At 39.2% G+C, this 21,902-nt stretch overlaps 1 protein-coding gene across 1 annotated transcript in view; it reads left to right on the forward strand.

The window, feature by feature from the left end:
• Positions 1-21,902, forward strand: part of LOC150089496 (dynein beta chain, ciliary-like) — a 1,205,440-nt gene that overhangs the window by 405,501 nt on the left and 778,037 nt on the right. Inside the window, 1 exon segment of the mRNA XM_090390004.1 lies at positions 14,752-14,998. Coding sequence (XP_090246130.1) covers positions 14,752-14,998 — 247 coding nt within the window.

The following is a 21,902-nucleotide window of genomic DNA, read 5'->3' on the forward strand; positions in this document are numbered from 1 at the left end:
TGGTTGGTGTATCTAATGAAGTGTCCACTTAATATAAAAGCCTCAATTAAATAAAAAAAATTTTCTGAGAAAATTAAATTATTAAAATCAATAAAGTAAACACAGAGAGACTTTCAAATTGTAGTGCTTCTTCTTTGAGTTTTGTCCTTATTATCTGTCATCATGACATTATGTAATTACATGACAACAGACCACTAGAACAAAATCTATTATTTAAAAAAAAGAAAGTAACAATCACTTGGAATTTGGAAAAACAAAATGATTAGCATTAGCATTAGTAGAGGCATTTGATGCAAGAAAGCAAGCTTATGCAGCATCAGCCGAAAAAAAAAAAAAAAAAATAAATAAATAAATAAAAAATAACCACTTCCACTTCACCCCTCTGTTCGTTCGAAATACCTGTCCAGCTGAGCCTTAAACTTATTTAGGCTATCAACTTCCACGACAAGGGATGGAAGTCTATTCCAGCAACCAACCACCCGCTGGCTAAAGGCAAATTTCCTCACGTCTATCCTACATCTGTCTTTCCTCAATTTGAATTTATGCCCTCTCAGGTGATTATTCTGAGCAAGAGGAAGAATCCCATCAGCATTGAGCATGCTCAAACCATTCAAGGCTTTATACACCTCCATCAGATCACCTTGCCGGTGCCTAGTCTCTCCAGACACTGTAATTTGCAAAACATAAGCCTTTCTTCGTAAGAGCACCCCTTTGTTCCATTCACTAATCTTGTTGCCCTTCTCTGTACTTGTTCCAGCATCTCTACATCCTTCTTGAAATGAGGCCTCCAGACCTGTATACAGTACTCTAGGTGCGGTCTGACCATTGCCTTATACAAGGGAATAATCACCTCCTTATCCCTGCTAGAAAAATTCCTATATATCATCGACAATACACCATGAGCTACTCTTGCAGCCCGTCTGCACTGCTCAGAAAACTTCATATCTGCCTGCACAACCACCCCCAGGTCCCTTTCATTCTCTACTACTGTCAGTGTAGTACCACAGAGTTGATACGTTGCTCTGGGGTTGCTGTTTCCCATATGTAGTACTTTACATTTGTCAATGTTAAACTTCATTTGCCACCTCTCAGCCCATCTGCTCAACCTTTCCAAATCCTGTTGCAGTAGCATAGTGTCAGTAGTGTCCTTGACAACCCTGCCAACCTTCGTATCGTCTGCAAACTTGGACATTAAGCTTGATATACCATCATCAATATCATTTATAAATGCAGAAAACAATAATGGACCCAATACTGAACCCTGAGGGACTCCACTAATAACATTAGTCCACGATGAGCAGTGTCCATTGATTACCACTCTCTGTCTTCTCCCCCTCAACCACCCCTTTATCCATAGCAGCAATTTGCCTCCAATGCCACACTGCTCCAACTTGTGCAGCAGTCTTCCATGTGCAACTGATATATATATATATTTTTTTTTTTATGAAAACCCCAAACATGAGAGGTATTAGATACTATAGTACTTAGTACTGTGTTTGGGTTGGAGGTTGGGGAAGATGAAAGAAGACATTTGTTGACATTAGACTTGAACTTCTGTAGACTGTAATTTTCAGGAAATACGTATGAAGGAAGGTTGTTACAGAAAATGCCATTTGAATGAATAAACAAGGAAGATGAAAAGTTGGTTCTGTGAGTTTTAAGTCGGACAGTAAATGGATGTTGGTTGGTGTCGGCATGTGTTCTGACTGTTTTGAAAGAGAGAGCAGGAATTATAGAAGCCAATTCAAAAGAACAGTGCCCATGGAAGTATCTGTAGAAACGGCATGCAACAGAAACAGTATGTCTATGAGACAGCAAGTTGGAGAGACTCTGTGAGAGAGGAGTCATTAATCAATTTAACTGCCCTCTTCTGAATGGAATCTAGAAGCCTGAGAGAGGATTTGGGGGCACCGTCCCAGATGTGGGAACAATATTCCATGGTAGGGTGGATTTGCAATTTGTACAAGTGAACAGCTGTTTGGAAGAAAAGTAATGCCAAGAACAAAAGAGAAAACCAAGTTTTTTAGATCCGGAGGAAGCAATATTTGTAATGTGCTTGTGCCAAGAGAGATTAGAAGTCAGGGTAATCCCCAAAAGAGATATATCAACTTACCTAGAAATTGGAGTGTCACCAAAGATGAGCATAGCAGCAGAAGAATTCTTTTTTCAAGATATAAGACAAGACTTTTTGAGTTTTAGAAGGATTGACCATCACTGAGGGTGATGATCTACCATCACCCTCAGTGAGCGATCAGAGAGAAAACTGGATAACCAATTACAAAAAACAGTTAGCAAACCATAAGATGAAAGCTTATTTAGAAGACCTTTATTCGAAACATGATTGAAAGCCTTTGAGATGTCAAGAGCAACTGCTTGTGTTTCACCAAACTTTTCCATTGAATATGTCCATAAATGGGTAACATAAGCCAGAATATCACCAGTGGATTGACACTGACTGAATCCATACTGGCGATTGTTGGTCAGACGGAAGGTGTCTAGGTAGTTTAAGAGTTGGTGGTTAATTGATTTCTCCCTTACTTTAGAAAGAGTAGAATAATTTCAATGGGATGATAACTGGATGGGAGTGATTTGTCACCCTTTTTAGGAACTGGCTGAATTTCCAAGCAGAAGGAAAAACACATTTGGAATAAGAAAGTGAAAAAAGGGTGGCAAAGAACAGGAGTAAGTTCAGGAGCACAGCTTTTGAGAACAAGTGGAGAAATACCATCAGGACCTGGAGCTTTCTGAGCATCAGGTTTCATCAAAATCCTTCTGACATTCTTTTGACGGAAGACCACAGGAGGCATTGAATGGAGCGTGTTGGGAATGGTGGGAGGTGTTTTTCCAAGATCATTAATACATGAGTTGGAAGAAAAATGGGATGCTAACAGGTCAGCTTTATCCTTGGCTGAAGTGACAGCAGAACCATCTGGTTTTGACAGAGGTAGGCAGAAGTTGCGGCCAATAGCTTTGGCAAAAGACCAGAATTCTCGGCTACCATTAGGGCAAGAAGCAAATTTTCTACTCTTAGCCTGTTGAAGATGGCATATAGAGTTTACTCTTTATGCAGCCACATTGCATTGTAAAATCATATAATATATACAGTCTCTTTATTGTGATTAATCATGGGATCCCAATGCAAAAATATGGAGCACCTCAAGCCATAAGTGCAATTAATAATTATGGGTACAGACAACCACTTTGATGTTACAAGAGTTCAGTTGATCATACAAATTGGTATTGGTCACTTCACACCAAAAATGATTGGGAGGGTAGAAGAAATAATATTAGGGGTAGTAATAACCTCCCCTGCCACTTTCAGGCACAGTAACTTTATAAAATTTCTACCTAATTCAATGCAATTTACCAATACAAAGTCCTTTTACCTGTTTACTGGTAAAATACTCCACAATTTAATAAGGGTAAATTGTGTTTTACAAGGATATTAAATAGGCTTAGTAGCATTCACTAGTTTATTTTTAAATTTAACTAGTGATTTTTGCAAGTTACGATTCGCTGCTCGTACCGCTATTGTAACAGAATTTTGGCATGAATATCGTAGAACATAGCCAGTAGTGCAAAAGAATAGTACAGTTTTAATCTTGATAAATCAATAGTTTTAAGGTTTTAATCATTTGTTGGGCATATATCTTGTGTATTTAGCTAAGGATAAAACTAATTTAACATTGTGATCATTACGGTATAGCGTAACTTGATAGGTATATCTTGAACATGATAGGGTAAGGTATAACGTAAGAATTAGATAGTGTAATACGTATCACTACATTAGGATAGATATGTATTGTCAAATAAATTTATTATCCCTATAAATTTGTTATTGTTAATCAATTAAATAGTATTTATTTAGAAATCATGCCGCAGCTAGAGCAGCAAAGCAACAAGCACAAAATAGTGGGAGTGCTGTGGCTCGTGGGAAAACTGAAGGGAGTGATTCTACAATGCATTTACAGGCTTTTACCTTTATCGAACAGGACATGATCTAGCCAAGGAGGATATCTTTGTGTGTGCTAGGTGCAGAGAGTGTCAAGAAATTAGGTTCCAACTCAGCACTCATTTCAGAAGGGCTTCTATGAAAGTTTAAAGAGAAGAGTTGGTGAGGATCCCATCAAGCTCTCAGCTGCCCAACTCAATGCCAGAGCTTACTCTTGTATATCAAACAACATAGCGGCAATCTTCAGGGCAGAATCTGCTGGGTCCCACAGGAGCTAGTTATTATTGGTTACTCTATTGTCAGGGAGACGGGAAATATATTATTCAAAAAGGATAGGTGGAATAGAACCGGGATATGTCTGCCAGGGGCAAAAGATGACGTTTTAGATCAGATGTCATCTTTGAAGGGCACATAGGGTGATATTATTGTATATGTTAGCACTAATGACATTAAGAGTAGGACTTACTTAACAAGTACAGGTCGATGTTGAAAAAAAGTCGCGAGTGTCTGCAATTGTGGCCAGACATGATAACAGGGAGTATATGATGAGATACTTGTCAATCAATTCTGCCCTGGAGAGATTGTGCAAGGCTCATGGGGTAAAATTTCTCAGTGTGGCCTGTACTTATTAACAGGGGCGACTGCTTCTATAGGGATGGGATACACTTATGTAGAAAGGGTACAAGAATATTTGCTGATGCTATCGAAGCAGTGTTAGGTGGGTCTGTGGGTAAATCCCCCCAAACTGCTAGATTGGGGGAATTCACAGACTAAGAGATTAATAGTAACTGCAGGCAGAGGTGAAAATGATTCTTGCACTGCTTCTATTGGAATGATCAGCAGCCTAAAAAGTAAGGTGCTGGGGATTTCCAGGACTGCTGGGAGTCATCATTGAGCAAGTAAATACATGGGCTGTATTAGGATAACTAAGAGTAAGAACAGGTGCATACATGCTTCCATGTACACCAATGCTAGGAGTTTAATAAATAAATTTGATGAATTTCAGGTGCTGTTCAAGACATCCAAGGCAGATATTGTTGGGATATCAGAGACGTAACATCACACAGGTATAAGGAATGCAGAATTGGAATTTGGGGAGTACAAACTGTATAGAAAGAATAGACAGGATAGGAAAGGAAGAGCGGTTAAGCTGTTAGTTAAGAAACACATAAAATCAAAGGAGGTGCATCCAGCTGACATCGGTGGACTGTGCAATGTTGAATCAGTTTGGTATGACATCTGGTGAGTATGGGCTTGACACACCCAGGGTCCTGAACTGGATATCATCATTTTTCTCTTTATTGGAGATTCCCTTCTACTTCTGACTCTCTCCCTCTCTCAGGGTATTTAAGAATTTTTTTTTTTGGCTGGTACAGTATAAGTTCAGGCTTCCTTGTACCATATGGTTAATAATAATAATATTACTATTATTATTATTATGAGGAGATGTTCTGAGCCCACTATGGTTCTGTCTAGCACTCAACCTGCTATCCACCATGCTCAATGGCAGCAAGTATGTATATAATCTCAAAGAAGGAAGAAAGAACCTGTATACCCTCACCCACCTGATGTACATGGATGACATCAAGCTCTACGCGGCAACCGAAAAGCAACTACTCCGGATCACCGAAGAATTCAGCAAGGACATCAGGATGGAATTTGGTCTAGACAAATGCAAAACCCACACAGTGCACCAGGGAAAATTTGTTGGCCGAAACTACCAGCTGCTGACTGGCAAAGAGATCGAAGCTATGACAGAAGGAGAGACCTACAAATACCTAGGGATGATGCAGGCTGAGCAGTTAGAACACAAGGAAATCAATAAGTGCCTGATCGAAAAATATCATTTTAGCATTTAGCTTCCAGTACAGCCCACAGGATTTTGTCAATGGCATACAGGAATTTTGTTAGCAAAGATTAGGAGGTGATTATCCCTTTGTATACAGCTATGGTCAGGGCACACCTTTAGTACTGCATACAGGAAGCCTCATTTTAGGAAGGATATAGAGCTGCTGGAACGAGTAGAGAGAAGGGCAACGAGATTGGTGAATGGAACAAAGGGTTGCTATTACCATGATAGCTTAAATACTGCAAATTATAAGGCCTTGAATGGGTTGAGCAGACTTAATTCTGATGGGATTCTTCCTTTTGCTCAGATTACGCACCTGATGGGATATAAATTCAAATTGAAGAAAGGCAATTTTAGAATAGATGTGCAGAAATTTGCTTTTAGCCAGCAGGTGGTTGATAGTTGGAACAAGCTTCCATCTGTTATAGTGGAGATCATCAACTTAAATAAGTTCAAGGCAGAACTTCTCATTCAACAGTTTAACTAATATGAACAGATAGACTAAAATCTAAGTGCATGAAAACTAAAATATGAAATCTCTTGTAAACTGAAGGTGCTTAAAAGCAGGCTACACTTTGAAATCAGTGTTAAAAAATACATTAAGTCCTTTATATTTCTATTGAAAAATTTTTTCATTTGTTGTTCAGTGTATCAGAAAGCCATCCTCTAAATTTTAAATCTTTGGAAACAATATGATGAATACTGCTTTACAGCAATGGGAAAAATCACAAGCATTGTCTATCAAATTCAAGCCTTTAATAAATTCAGCTGCTGAAGATCTTTAACAATGACATACATATTAGGGCCATATACAAATATTAGTAGAGAAAAAGGCATTGGCTTTCAGGTATAATAAATAAACATTTAATAAATCATAATCATTGTTATTTACAAAAATACAATGTAAATAGGGAAACAGAATACATATAAATAAAAAAATTTTTTACAAGCAAACCAGCAGTTCTGGCATAAAAATCTAGTACAAGAAAAGTATATACATGAGCAAGAGCGAAGTGTTTTTGTTTTGTGCTAATTGGAAAAATGTCAGTAGGAGATAATTGTGCAGATTCATTAAGGATTTTGTTGATGTACAGCCAGAATTGAATTTTGGGTCTCCTTCAATTCCTATGGCCTTGTAGAGAGAAAGCGAAATAAAGTGAGCTGCTAGAGGATGTCTAATTTGGTGTCTAAGCCATTCTCAGTTGACTTTTTTTTTTTTTTTTTGTAGTGTCGTTACCAAAGTTTCCTGAAGACTTTCTTCTAAAATTATTGCATTGGTAATGTGGTCCCTCCAGGAGTACCTTAAAAGAGTTGTAAGGCAGGAGGTGCCAAAACTGTTGATGATGTTGGAAGCTTTTTTAGTAGAAACCTTTCAAGTTTGGGCATGATATAGGAATAATGACAAACTTATGCTCTTATTTAATCTTATTTTTGTATCTGTACTGATTAGAGGGGATTTCCACATTTTATTTAAAGTTGATTGAGACTACAAGGCCTTTTGCTTCTTTTGACAATATCATTTAGCGAGTCACATAAATGCACTTAGGTATTGAAAATCTTTAATTCTTCTAGTCTATCAGTTTTGTTTAATTGAATTGATCCTTCTAGTTGGTTTATAAGAACTTTTGTTTTGCTGCCTTTGTTTTTAGTCCAAAGATTTCTGTCAGTTGGCAAAGCGTGTCAAAATGTTTTTGTGCTGATACAATGTTGTCGTCAATAAGCATGATCATCTGAAAAACTCAGATCCTGTAAGAGAATTTGGCCTGTAGAATCCTCTCGGTTGATCCCAAATTCGTTCCCTTTTAGCTTGAAAATATAATTTAGACTTAGAAAGGGAACTAGGGTGTCTCCCTGTAGAGAAGAAAAAATTATTGATGATGTGAAATTTGCCATTTCTTCATCATTAATGAGGACTCTGGCAAAATAATCTTGATAGGGTGCTGATATTGCTTTAATAATTTGTTCAGGAATTCTGTAGAATTTTAATATTTCAAACATCCTTGACCTATTAACTGAGTCAAATGCTTTGGAGAAATCTATAAAGTTTAAAATCATTGGAAGATTTTTGTCGTTGGCTCCTTCAAGTAACCTTCTAATACAGTGGATACTGCAGTTTTTAAGAAATCCAGCTTGATTCGTGCAGGGTAGAGGAGTAATATGAGGTTCTATTCTATTTAATAAAAAAAGAAAAAGGTAAAATGCAGCCATTATCAACCTAATGCAGGATGGAAGCCTCCTCAACAATTCATGGTGAGGGAAATGGACCATAATCTGCCACGCTGGTCCAGTGCGGGTTGGCAGATCGACCATATTCAGCAGTCAGGGGCTTGAACCCCAGTCTACTTAAAGAGCGTGTGCTACTGCACTCCCGCTCCTGACCTGGATGGTCACCCACAGTGTGCTTGTGCATGGAGGTTATACCCAGCATTACTAACAGTCCTACCATCATGAAGGTGCAAGCAGAGGATTTGGCTGTCACAGACGTCCAGACTTCACCAAAATTGGGTTTACTTGACTTGAATGTCACCCAAATATCAGTTCCATCAGCTGTCAGTTCTATCAGTTCTTATTTTGAATTTAACAACCATTTTTTGCAAATTATGACACCCGGTGTTGGCGCCAATATTGACGAACTAGCCACCGTATTGTAGTCGATAAGAAATAGCGTAACGTATATAAATCTCGAACTGATAGCATAAGGTTTAAAGTAAAACTAGATAGTGTAATACAAAGCACTCAATTAGGAATCTGTTAGCTTATTATAGTATTATCAATTAATCAAAAATATTATAATCTTATTAAATTTCACTGTTAATTAAATTGTATTTAAACAGAAATCATGACCCAGACTAGAGCTGCGAAGCAAAGATCACAGACTAGCGAGAGTGCTGTGATTCGGGGGAGAAACAAAGGGGGGCGATTCTCCAACACATCACAGTCTCAAAAAATGTGCAAAATGCGAAATGTTTGCTGAACTTTCTAAAACAGGACATGATCTGGCCAAGGCGTTCTGATGGGCGTCTATGAGAACTTGAGATGTAGGGTAAATGCCCTCGAAGAAATTAAAATGAGGGGCCCATCAAGCTCTCAGCTGCCCAGTTCAACGGCAGAGCTCACTCCTGTGCATCAGGCAACACAGAGGCAATCTCCAAAGCAGCATGAACTGGTCCCAAAGGAACTAGTTATTGTTGGTGACTCTATTGTCAGGGACATGGGGAATATACTATGCAAAAAGGAGAGATGGAACATCTCTCCTTTTTGCATAGTATATTCAGAACCAGGGGTATGTCTGCCAGGGTCAAAAGTTGATGACATTGTGGAGCAGATATCATCTTTTAAGGGCACAAAAGGTGATATTGTTGTATACGTTGGAATTAATGACATTAAGAGTAAGCGATCTGCAGATTTACTCAACAAGTACAGATCAATGTTGAAAAAAAGTTGCGAGTTAGGTTTGAATGTGAAAGTGTCTGAAATTCTGCCCAGACATGATAGGAGGGAGTATGCGATAAGAGCCTTGTCGATCAATTCGGCCCTGGAGAGATTGTGCAAGGCTCAAGGGGGTAGAATTTTTTCATCCTGGTCTGTGCTTCTTGACAGGGGAGACTGCTTTTACAAGGATGGGGTACACTTAAATAGATAGGGTGCAAGAATATTTGCTAATGCTATCAAAGCAGTGTTAAATGGGTCGGAAAACTGCTAGCCTGGGGAGGATACGCAGGCTAAAAGGTTAACAGTGACTGTAGATAAAAGTAATTCTTGCACTGCTTCTATTAGAATGAGCAGCAGCCTGGAAAGCAAGGCAATGGAGACTTCCAGAAGTGCTGGGAGTCGTAGTGGAACAAATAAAAACATGGGCTGTGTTAGGGTAACTAATAGTAGAAACAGGTGCAAGTATACTTCCATGGACACCAATGCTAGGAGTATTGTTGATAAATTTGATGACCTTGAAGTGCTAGTCAAGACAACAAAGGCAGATATAGTTGGGATATCATAGACATGGTGTCACACAGACATAAGCAGTGCAGAATTGGAATTTGGAGAGTACACTGTGTACAGAAAGGATTGAAGGACCTGAAGGGTGGAGGGGTTATGCTGTTATTAAGAAACACATGAAATCTAAGGAAGTGAATCCAATTGATGTTGGTGGACAATGCAATGTTGAGTCTGTTTGGTGTGACATAAGCACTGGGAAAGGAAAAATGAGAATAGGCATGTGTTATAGGCCTAATGAATCTGATGAGTATAATGAGCAATTGTGCAGAGAAACAGAGTGGGCCAGTAAATCAGAATGTCTTATAATGGGGTATTTTAACTTTCCAGATATTGAATGGAACTTGTGGATTGGCCACTCACACACACTAGCAAGACATTTGTGGATTTATTAGATGACTGATTTCTATAGCAGCATGTTCGAGAGGCAACCAGAAGGAGTAATACTCTTGATCTGAGTATCATCAGTGATTATTCATGCATTAAGAATTTGCAGATAAAGGAACCACTGGGTGACAGTGATCACATTGTACTGATGTCGGAATTACTTAAGGCTATAACTACCATCAAGGCTAAAGGGAAGGGCTTTTGCTTTCGTAAAGGTGACTACTGGGTGTCAGACAGTTTTTAAATTCTGTACAGTGGGATCAACTGATGATGTTACCAACATTGAATTTTAAATGGGAAGCTTTCAGGGACTTAATTTTAGAGGCTACTAGGCTTTTCATTCCAACGAAAAAATACTGTTCAAGGTTTAGGCCTAAATAGATGTCAGATGAACTAATGAGGCTCGTGGCAGAGAAGAAAAATGTATGAGATGCATATGAAGTATCATGTGACACAGAATCCTACGACAGATATAAACTAGTCTGTAATCAAGTCACAAAGGAGGTTAAGTATTCGAAGGCAGATTACAAGAAATCCTTGGTAAAGGATGCAATGAAAAAAAAAACAAAGAGTTCTTTAGTTATGTAAACTCTAGAAGGAAACGGATTTGTTTGTTTATTTTGATTTTATTGGCGCGAAGGAAACGGATGAATCAGATTAGACCACTTAATATAGATGGGTTGACTATTGATGATCATGCTCAGGTAGCTGATAAACTGAATGAGTATTTGCATCTACATTCACACATGAGGAGTTATTCAATGAGGGGAGTGCCAGAAGCTTATCAAACATTAACAGGGAACTAAGTGATTTTGTAATAACTGAGAGCAAAGTGGAGGAGAAATTGTTGAAGTTAAACGTAAGGAAGGCACCTGGGGTGGATGGGATCTATCCAGTTATATTAAAGGAGGCAGCAAAGGAAGTAAGCAAACCCTTAGCCATAATTATGAGAGCTTCCTTGGACTCAGGGGAGGTCACCATGGACTGGAGGTGTGCAAATGTATCACCAATTCACAAAGCGGGTTCAAAAGGTGACAGAGAGAACTATAGACCTGTTAGTTTAACTTGTGTTTCATGGAAAATAATGGAATCACTGGTTAAAGAAGCATTGCAGGACCATCTAGACAAGACTGCAGTAGTAGTTAAGACACAGCATGGGTTTATTAAAGGGAGGTTTTGTCTGACCACTTTGATTGGATACTATGATGTGGTCACAAAGGAACTGGATGCAGGGAATAACTTTGATATCATGTATTTGGATCTTAGGAAAGCTTTGAATATTGTTGCACATGGAAGACTGCTGCACAGATTGGAGATGAGGTATAGCATTAAGGGTAAGTTACTACAATGGATAAAGGGATGGTTGAGTGGGAGACGGCAAAGAGTGGTAATCAATGGACACTGCTCTTTGTGGACAAATGTTATTATTGGAGTTCCCCAGGGTTCAGTGTTGAGCCCAATATTGTTTTGTATATTTATAAATGATATTGATGAAGTTATATCAGGTTTAATGTTCAAGTTTGCAGATGATACAAAGGTTGGCAGGGTTGTTAACGACAGAAAAGATAGTATGCTACTCCAACTGGATCTAGATAAGTTGGGCAAATGGGTTGAAAAGTGGTAACTGAAGTTTAACATTGACAAATGCAAAGTATTGATTATGGGTAGCAAAACCTGAAGAGAAATGTGCCAACTGTGTGGTACTACACCCATGGAAGTGGAAAGTGAAAAAGACCTGGGGGTAATTGTGCAGTCAAATATGAAGTTCGCTGAGCAATGCAGACAGGCTGCCAGTGCAGGTCATGGAGTCTTATTAATGATATATAGGAATTTTCCTAGCAGGCACAGGGATGTGATTATCCTGTTATACAAGGCAGTGGTCAGGCCACACGTCTGGAGGCCTCAATTTAGGAAGGATGTAGAGTTGCTAGAACGAGTACAAAGAAGGGCAACAAGTTTGGTGAGGGGAAACAAAGGGGTACTCTTATGAAGAAAGGCTTAAGTTCTGCAAATGGCAGTGCCTGTAGAGTGGGCACCTGTGAGGTGATCTGATTGAGGTGTATACGTCCTTGAATGGGTTGAGCGAGCTGAAGCTGATGGGATTCTTCCTCTTGCTCAGATTAAGAACCTTAGGGTACATAGATTCAAATTGACTAAAGACAGTTGTAGAATAGATGCACGGAAATTTGCCTTTAGCCAGCAGGTAGTTGATTGGAGGAACAGACGTCCATCCTTTTTGTGTATGTTGATAGCCGAAATAAATTTAAGGCTGAGCTGGACAGGCTTTTGGAACAAATAGAGGGGTGAAATTGCAGGGTTTTTTTTTTTTTTTTTCCTTTGGCTGATGCTGCATAAGCTTGCTTTTTTTATCGTATGCCTCTACTAATGCTAATTCTAACTGAGGACGATGGTTATAATGAGAAGAGTAAACGATTGGGGACCCTGCTTTTTGATTGGTCGCAAAACAGATGGAACAACTGCACCATGGGTTTAATAACCAAAACGTTTCTTCCAGGCATCAAACAGTTTGGGAAGGGTATGCCAATTTTTTTTCAACCAAATCTATATTCTACTTTCTTGCTTACAGGACATGGGGGCCTTGTTTTGAAAATTAAATGATTTAGGTATTTCAGCATGTTCATCGAGTACTTGTGGAGAAAGAGAAGACTGGGTACATCTCCACAAGAGGAATTGTTTGATGGAGCATCCACTAGGCAAACACTGACTTCTAGATGTGAGGCCCTTCTACTGAAGACAATGGCAGACTTTAGTGCTTTCCAAACTTTTGCTCTCAAGTTTTCAAAAGACGACGAGTCCTGCTGCAAATGGAGCAAGAACATTGCTGATAAAATTAGCTGAGTACCTCCATAGCACATCAGATTTTCTTGAGTGAAACAGATGTAGCACATTCAAGTTTTTCGTGACTCAAACTGATACGTGAAAAATGTTTCTGTCAGCTGCGGCAATCAAAACGGAAGAGGTGATTTAACCACAGATGACACTCATGTAAAACTCACATCTTCTATTTTATCCTTTATGGAGGTGAAAATCAACATCCTCTTCAGTAGTAAGTGACTATTTTTTCCTTGAAACGTGAATCATGCAACATCATATTGAAAACAATTTCAGCCATGCCGTGAAAGCTCCTATAACATTTTCTCGAAAGATCCTTGCTGCATAAGTTTATCCTCCAGCTAAATCATACTGAAATTGTAATTCCAAGGTGCCACTAGTTTCTACAACATGATGTCCTAAGGTAAGCTGCTTCATTTGTTGATCATTAGATTAGAGCAAGGTGGTTCCTTGCGCTGCAGACAACAGCTGTGTGATGTGGTTCCTGATACTGCAGGCACGAGCTTTGGCAGCTGCTAGATAATCACTAATGATTCAAGAGGGCTAGTAAAAATAGGCCAGACAAACATCCCTAGTTGTTGTTGTTGTTATTTTGGTTTTTAGGAGCATTAGCAACTAAGGCCATATTGCTCTGGGGGATATGTGGTGGTCCTTCCCTGACCTTTCTGCATCCTCCGTATTTGGTGGTTACGGGCTCGAACCCCGGTCTAATCAAGAAGCATGTGCTACGCACTGCTGCTCCTGCCCAACTGGCTAGAGGACAGGTGCTTCCCTGAGTGATATTTCAAGTCTGCGTACTCGATGAGGAAAAGGATTCAGGTTGTGCATTTCATCACTGGTTGGTCTTTTAAGTCGGTGTACTGGAGAAGTCGATTGTAAATATCAACCTCTAACTTAACATATTTCAACCCTTATGAAGACGACACATTTGCAATAGATCCGTGTTCATCTTCTGACTACAATTTACTGATGAGAATACTTTACTGGTCTGACTGCAATTTGCTTTTGGAGAATACTTCCATGGTGTGGAATTCAGCTTTCTGGGGAATATTTCATTTATTAAAAAGACTTTTTTCCCAGACTGGACATTACACTGAAATTGTATGCACTGATGACAATTTCTCACTAGCTACTTTTTGCAGTAGGGACTCCAAATTCATTTTATATGAACTACAGCTCTTCAGCATCTTATCCTTGTGCAGAAACATGAAGTGCAGAACTTCAATATCTTATAATGGAGCAAGAATTAGTGCCATAAGTCTGTAAATATCTGTACTGTATTGTGATTAGTGGCGGGGTTGCCAGGAGAGCTGGCTGGGACCACCTAGTACAATAAATAAATAAATAAATAAATGTAGCCAATAAAGAAGAGTTACCAATCATTCTTCTCTTATATTAATAATACATTTGATAAAGTTAACAAATAATTACTTAATCACAAAGATATTGTCAAAAGATATTGATCAAGATATAAGCAAAGAATTCTTTGCTACTTTTATTTATCAAAGCTTCATGTCTAAAAATTATAAAATTTTCAAAACTCTTCTGCTCCTAATTCTTTCTAATTTTTGGATGTTACACCTGTAGTACAAGTAATATACTACTTTTATCATTTGCTGTTAAAAGTAGTGCATCACATCATAATCAATTGTTTTTTGTAATGATTATAGTGTATATAGAAAATTATATTATTTTACTAAATTATATTCTCTTACAGATTTGATGCTGTTGATAATGAATTTAAAAGTCTCATGGCTGGAATAACTAAGACAACTAAAGTTATTGAGGCAGTGAGTGAGCCAAGTTTGTGTGACAGAATTGAGAAGTTACAAGAAGAACTGGATTTTTGTGAAAAAGGTTTAGATAGATACCTTGAGAAAAAAAAACTGGCTTTCCCAAGATTCTGTTTTGTTTCATCTTCAGAACTTCTGCAGATATTAGCATATGGCAGTCAACCAGAAAGGGTGTGTTTTATTTATCTTTTCCAGTAAAAATTTATTATTATTTTTTTTTCTCTTATTATTATTATTTCTCCCTGATGGGGGAAGGGATTCCACCCCTTTACAAGTACTGATACCAAATGCACAGGGTGGTCATTTTGCTCAGCTGTTATTATTGTTTGTCAAGGAATTCTCTTACTATCATATAGTTGTTCAGGACTGAGACTTTTTAGAGTTCCTTGTAGGTGTTTTCTAGGAGGCCTGTTGCTGCTAGGCTCTTGCATAGTATCTTTGGCACCATACCAGTGGTTGACATGAGGGTTGGAATGCTCGTTACTTGTTGCCTATGCCACATCACTTTGATCTCTTGTCTTAGGTCTATCTTACTTCCTGATCTTTTCCCTGGTAGTCTTTCTGGAAGTTTTCAGTGTTGAGCACCAAAGTGTTGATCAGATAGGTAACCTTTTCCTTCTTGTTGACAAGGGTTATATACAGTCTGTTGTGTGAGATTGTCTTGTCTGTTATTATGGTGTGACCCAGTACAGCTTGTGAGTATTTAGTACGGCTGAGTTTTGTACTTGTAATACACTACACTTATTATTATTACAGTATTATTATTATTATTGCTCTTATATTATTTCCCCCTGATTTGGGGGTTTTCACCCTGTTACAGGTACTGCTCCCAAGTACACAGGGTGGTTGTTATGTCTGGTGTTACTGTTGGTGGTGGAACTCTGTGACTCCTACAGTGTTCAGGATTGCAACTTTCTGATGTTCCCTATAGGTGTTCTCTGGGAGACCTAATGCTGCTAAGCTGTTATGTAGGTCTTTGACACCATACCAGTGGTTGACACGATGATCTCCTTTCTTAGGTTTGTTTACTTCCTGATCTTTTCCTTGTTGGTTTCTGGAGGTTTCCAGTGTTGGACACTGCTATGTTAGTCAGATAGGTAGCCTTTTCCTTCTTGTCAACAAGGGTTATGTCCAGTCTTTTGTGCAAGATTGTCTTGTCCATTATTGTGGTGTGGTCCCAGTCCATCTTGTGGGTTGGGGTCTCTAGTACTGCTTGTGGTTCATATTGTAATATGGTAAAATTTCTTTTATCAACTGGTGTTTCCTCACTAGCTTCTGATATATTATCCTGGCTACCTGGTGTCTATGAATGTACTCCATCTAGGTGAGGGGCCGGCAACCTTTTTTGAGTGAAGAGCCATTTTTGATCCAATTTTAAAAAAAATAATAAAAAAAGAATCCGAAGAGCCGCACCTCAGCTCAAGCTTGGGGAAGGGAAATATTTAAAGCTTGGTACTTGTTTTATTAAAAAAATATAATTTTTTGAAATATTACGTATTAATACTGAAAAAAACTTAACAAACATCCAATTAGGTATGAATTAATGTGACTTTTGCTGTTGTACTTCTTGAGCGAGTCTATCAACATCAGGCGAATATGCCATAAATTTAATCTTTAAACATGCTGAGAGACTCGCATTGTTCAGACGGTTTCTTGATTTATTTTTAATATAGTTCATGTTCGAAAATATTTGCTCACAGAAATACATTGCTTGTCATACATGTGGGCTAAAAGATTTAAAGAGCCACAGTTACATGTTCAAAGAGCTGCATGCAGCTTGCGAGCCACAGGTTGCCAACCCCTGATCTAGGTGATCGACTTGCATCCTGCGTGATGCATTGGATCGTTTCGGAGGCCAAGTGGCAGCGTTGACATGTGTCATCTGACACTCTAGGCTCCTTGGCAATGTATTTTCTATAGTTTCTGGTGTTGATTACACAGTCTTAGATGGTGAGCATGAATCCTTCAGCCTCGTGAAAAAGCATCCCACTTCTGAGCCATGCATTGGAAGCAGTTTTATCTGTGTGAGTCTCCATGGTAAACATGGAATGTTTACCCTGGAGTGTTCTCTTTTCCCATCCTTTTAGCTTTGCCAGTGTTGGTTACTGCTATGTCAATCAGATAGGTAGCCTTTTCCTTCTTACTTTGCACTTGTAGTAAGTACACTTTCTTTGATCAACTGGTATTTCATTTCTAGCTTCTGATGTTTATCATCCTGTCTACCTGGTCGTATCTATGAGTACTCAGTCTGGGTGATCACTTTGCATCCCATGGCAATGTGTTGGATTGTTTCTGAGGCCAGGTGGCATCATCGACATGTGTCATTGGACACTCTGAGCTCCTTGTCAATATATTTTCTATAGTTTCTGGTATTGATTACCTGGTCTTGGATGGCAAGCATTAATCCTTCAGTCTCGGGGAAGAGCGTCCAGCTTGTGAGCCATGCATTGGAAGCAATTTTATCTATGCGATCTTGATGGAGATCAATGTAGTGTCTTCTCTACCCATCTTTCTAGCTTTGTTTGTGCCTCCTGGTTGGGAGGGGACTCCTTAGGTTTAGTGGGGCATACCGCTTGTCTATCTTCCTTATGGCCTGGTGGAGTGCTGCTGTGTGTTTCTGGAAGTAATCCTTCAGGTTAGCAATTGCAGTTTTCTGTTGCTCGATGAGGTCTATCAGGTCCCTTCCTCCTTCTTTCCGAGCAATTGTCAGTCTCTCCATGGCTGATTTTGGGTGTGTTGGTGGGTCTTGGTCATCATTGTCCTTGTCTTTCTCATGATTTCCACCAGCTCGGTGTTAGTCTACTCTTTGACCCCAAAGGATATGTTAGCACTGGGACTGCATAGGTGTTTATGGCTTTAACTGTGTTCCCTCCATTCAGCTTTGCTTTCATCATGCTTCTGAGTCTCTGATGGTATTTTTCTGTCAGGTAGGCTTTAATTTCCTTGTGCTGTAACTTCCTAGCCTACATCAACCCCATGTATTTGTAGGCCTTTCCCTCTGCCATGGCTACGATCTCTTTACCAATCTGCAGCTGGTAGTTTCAGTCAACTAATTTTCCCTGGTGTAATCCGTGGGTTTTTACATTTATCCAGACCAAATTCCATCCCAATATCATTACTGAATTCATCGGTGATCTGGAGTAGTTGCTGGAGTTGCTTCTCTGTTCCCGCGTAGAGCTTGATGTCATCCATATACATCAGGTGGATGAGGGTGTACAGGTTCTTCCTTCTTTCCTTCCTTCTTTGAGGTTATATCCATAGTTGCTGCTGTTGAGTATGGTGGATTGCAGGTTAAGTGCTAGACAGAACCACAGTGGGCTCAGGGTATCTCGCAGAAAGATTCCTCTCCTGATGGGGATTGGCCTGGTTGTGATGGTCTTGACCTTAATGGTGGTACTCCATCGTTTCTTGTAGTATGTTTGTCACTATCGGATTGACTTTTTAGCTGTTCGGCACCTCTGTTAGCCAGCTATCAGGCATGGAGTCGAAGGCCTTGTGGTAATCGATGTAGGCCATGGTGCTTCTTTTAGGCTTGCTCTATAACGGCAGCATCTATGATTAATTGCTCCTTGCATCCTTTGCTGAGCCACTTGCATCCTTTCTGCTGTTTGCCCATTATGTTCTGGCTCTACAAGTGGTCTGATTTCTTCTTGGTTATGCAGCTGGTCAGGATCTTGTACATCACTGGGAGGCAGGTGATTGGCCTGTGTTTTGCTAGGTTCCTTGTATCTTCATCTTTAGGGTTTAGATATGTGATTCCTTGAGTGAGAAACTTCGGGATTGTCTCTGGGTGCCTTATCATTCAGTTGAACTGCTCTGCCAAGTGCTTGTGTGTGCAAGTGAGCTTCTTATACCAGTAGTTGTGGATGTTATCTATTCCTGGAGCTTGCCAGTTGTGAGAGTTCTTGATCATCTGTTTTACTTCTTCCTCCCGAATCTCCCCCTCTCTCATCTCTTGTATGTATTTGGTTTTCTTCCATTCTAGTTCTATCCAGGGGGCCTTGGATAGAACTAGAACTGTTATGTCTTACTTCCCTGCTCCATGTGTTGCCCCCAGAACTTTATTATTATTATTATCAAAAAATTTAAATAAAAGAAGAACTTGTGGAATAGACAATATTACTCCATACGAATTTAAAGAAAATGTTAAGCATTTCTAGAATTGCTTATTCATTTTCTTATGCTTGTAATTAAAAAGTTACAGACATGACCAATATCCTGCAAAAATTATACCTGTTTTTGAAAAATATGACAAATTGAACTTTGAGAATTATAGATCAATAGTCAAATTATTTGGACAAAATTACTGTTACACTCACTACCTTCTGTTTCTAAATAAATATTATTTTTAATACATTTATTAATATTTTCCCATTTACATTGTTTTATGAACAAAAATTGTTGATACCTAAAATTCCATTTAGCTTTAGCATTAGCAGTGGCAAATGATGCAAGAAAGTAAGCTTATACAGTATCAGCCAAAAAAAAAAAAAAAAAAAAAACACCCGACACCTCCCATTTCATCTATTCATTGCCTCAAATAGTTTGTCTAGTTCTTCTTTCCTTGAATTTATTGAAGCTATCAATTTCTACAACAACAACAACAACTGATGGAAGTTTGTTCCAGCAGTCAATCACCCATGTTTAAAGGCCAACTTCAGTGCATCTATTCTGCAACTGCCCTATTTCAATTTGAACTTATGCCCTCTCATGGGCTCGCTGAGCAAGAGAACCCATGAGGGGGCATAAGCATTGAATTTGCTTAATCCATTCAAAGCCTTAAAGATCTCAATCAGATTACATCGCAGGTGCCTTTACTCTAGATGCTGTAATTTGCAGAACTGAAGCCTTTCATGATAACAACACACTTTTATTCCCCCTCAATCATCTCATTGCCATTCTCTGTACTTGTTCCAACAGCTCTGCATGCTTCATAAAATGAGGCCTCCAAACATGAATACAGTACTCAAGGTGGGGCATGACCATTGCCTTATATAATGGGATAATTACCTCCTATCCATGCTAGCAAAATTCCTGTATGTCATTAACAAAACCCCATGAGCTATCCTGGCAGCCTGTATGCACTGCCCAGAGAACTTCATATCTGACTGCACAATTACCCCCAGGTCTTTTTAATTTTCCCCTACCCTAAATGTAGTATCACACAGCTGGTACATTAATCTGAGATTACTGCTACTCATATGAAGTATCTTGCATTTGTCAATGTTCAACTTCAATTGCCATTTCTCAGCCCATCTGTCTAATTTTACTAGATCTTGCTGTAGTAGCTTATTTTATTGCAGTCATTAACCAGACTGCCAATCTTTCTATCATATAGAAACTTAAATATTAAGCCTGTCATTGATATATCTTCATCAATATCATTAATCCATAAAGAGCAGTGTCTGTCATTAACCACTATCTTGTCTTCTTCCACTAAACTATCGCTTTATACATAGCAATAACTTGCTTTTAATGTCATACTTCTCCAATTTGTATAGAAGTCTTTTATGAGCAACAGTATCAAAAGCTTCCCTGAAATGCAAGAATGACATCAAAATTATTTTTTGCATCCAGTTCCTTAGTTACTGCATCAAAGTATCCAATGCAGATTGGTTAGAAAGATCGTCACTTAACAAATCCATGCTGTGGCTGTCATATAACTACATTCCTATCTAGATGGTCCTTCAGTATTTCTTTAACTAGTGACTCCATTAGTTTCATCTGGAATAAAAGAAGTTAACAGGTCTCTATTTACTCATGCCACCTTTTGATTCCGTTTGTGAATTGGGGATACATTTGCACATCTCCAATCCATGAAACCACTCCTGAATCTAATGATGCTCCCACAAATATGGCTGTGCATTTCCTTACCTACTTTGCTCTCTCCATTAATATTATTGGGTAAATGCCATCAACCCCATTTGCCTTTTTTATGTTTAGCTTCAACAATTTTTCTTCCACTCTTCTCTCAGTTCTCACAAAATCATTTAGATCCCTATTATACAGGGTGTCTCAAAAATATTGGTACAAACCGGAAACGTCATGGGAAAGTAGTAGCAGAGGCACAAGAAGCAGAAATGACACAAGACAGTAATTAGTGGCAAACATTTATTTGACATAATATTAACAATGGAAGTACGAGATGGATGCCTTTCATGATGTTACAACAGATGCTCGAAGATTCCACCATGAGACATTGGCAGACACGGTCGAACACACCTGGAGTTTCTTTGACAGTAGCAGCAGCACAGACGAGTCTCGCCACAAGATCCATTTCCGTCTCCACAGGCGAGTCATACACGATAGATTTGAGGGCCCCCCACAGAAAGAAATCAAGGCTCGATAAATCAGGTGAGCGTGGGAGCCAGGCAACGGGTCCACCACGACCAATCCATCGACGCCCAAAACACCTGTTCAAATGGTCACAAACACACCTTACATAATGGGCAGGTGCCCCGTCATGTTGAAAGCAAATGTTGCATCTCACATTTGCTGGAACATCGTCAAGTAACCCTAGTAGAACTTGTTCAAGAAAGATCCGATATTTAGCAGAGTTCATGTGGGATGGTAACAGGTATGGGCCAACTAAGCAGTCACCGACCATACCTGCCCACACATTTATTGCAAAGCAATGTTGTGTTGCATGGGGGTGCACACTGTGTGGGTTGTCATGAGCCCACACATGAGCATTGTGATGATTGAATAAGCCTTCCCGAGTGAAATAAGCCTCATCTGTGACCAAAACATAGGCTGGTAAATTCAAGTCTTGAACACTTTCTTGGAGAAACCAAGAAAGTGCAAAAGCCACACGTGCAGGATGATCTTGGGGGAGCAGTAACTGAACCCTTTGGAGATGAAAGGGGTCTAAGGAATCGTCATGCCAGACACGCTGTATGTACACTGCAACGAGACACTCCTAAGGCAGAGGCACCGGCACGTGTACTGGTAGTAGGATTATTCTGGATGGCATTCAACACATTTTCTTCCATGGCGTGGTCTGCCCACACTACTCCTGTTACCTCTAAATGACCCATAATCACACAAATTTTGATGCACAAGTGCAAACAAACGG

Source organism: Mastigoproctus giganteus, chromosome 2 (assembly GCF_048544385.1).
Source record: "Mastigoproctus giganteus isolate SK-2022 chromosome 2, ASM4854438v1, whole genome shotgun sequence".
Taxonomy (NCBI): domain Eukaryota; kingdom Metazoa; phylum Arthropoda; class Arachnida; order Uropygi; family Thelyphonidae; genus Mastigoproctus; species Mastigoproctus giganteus.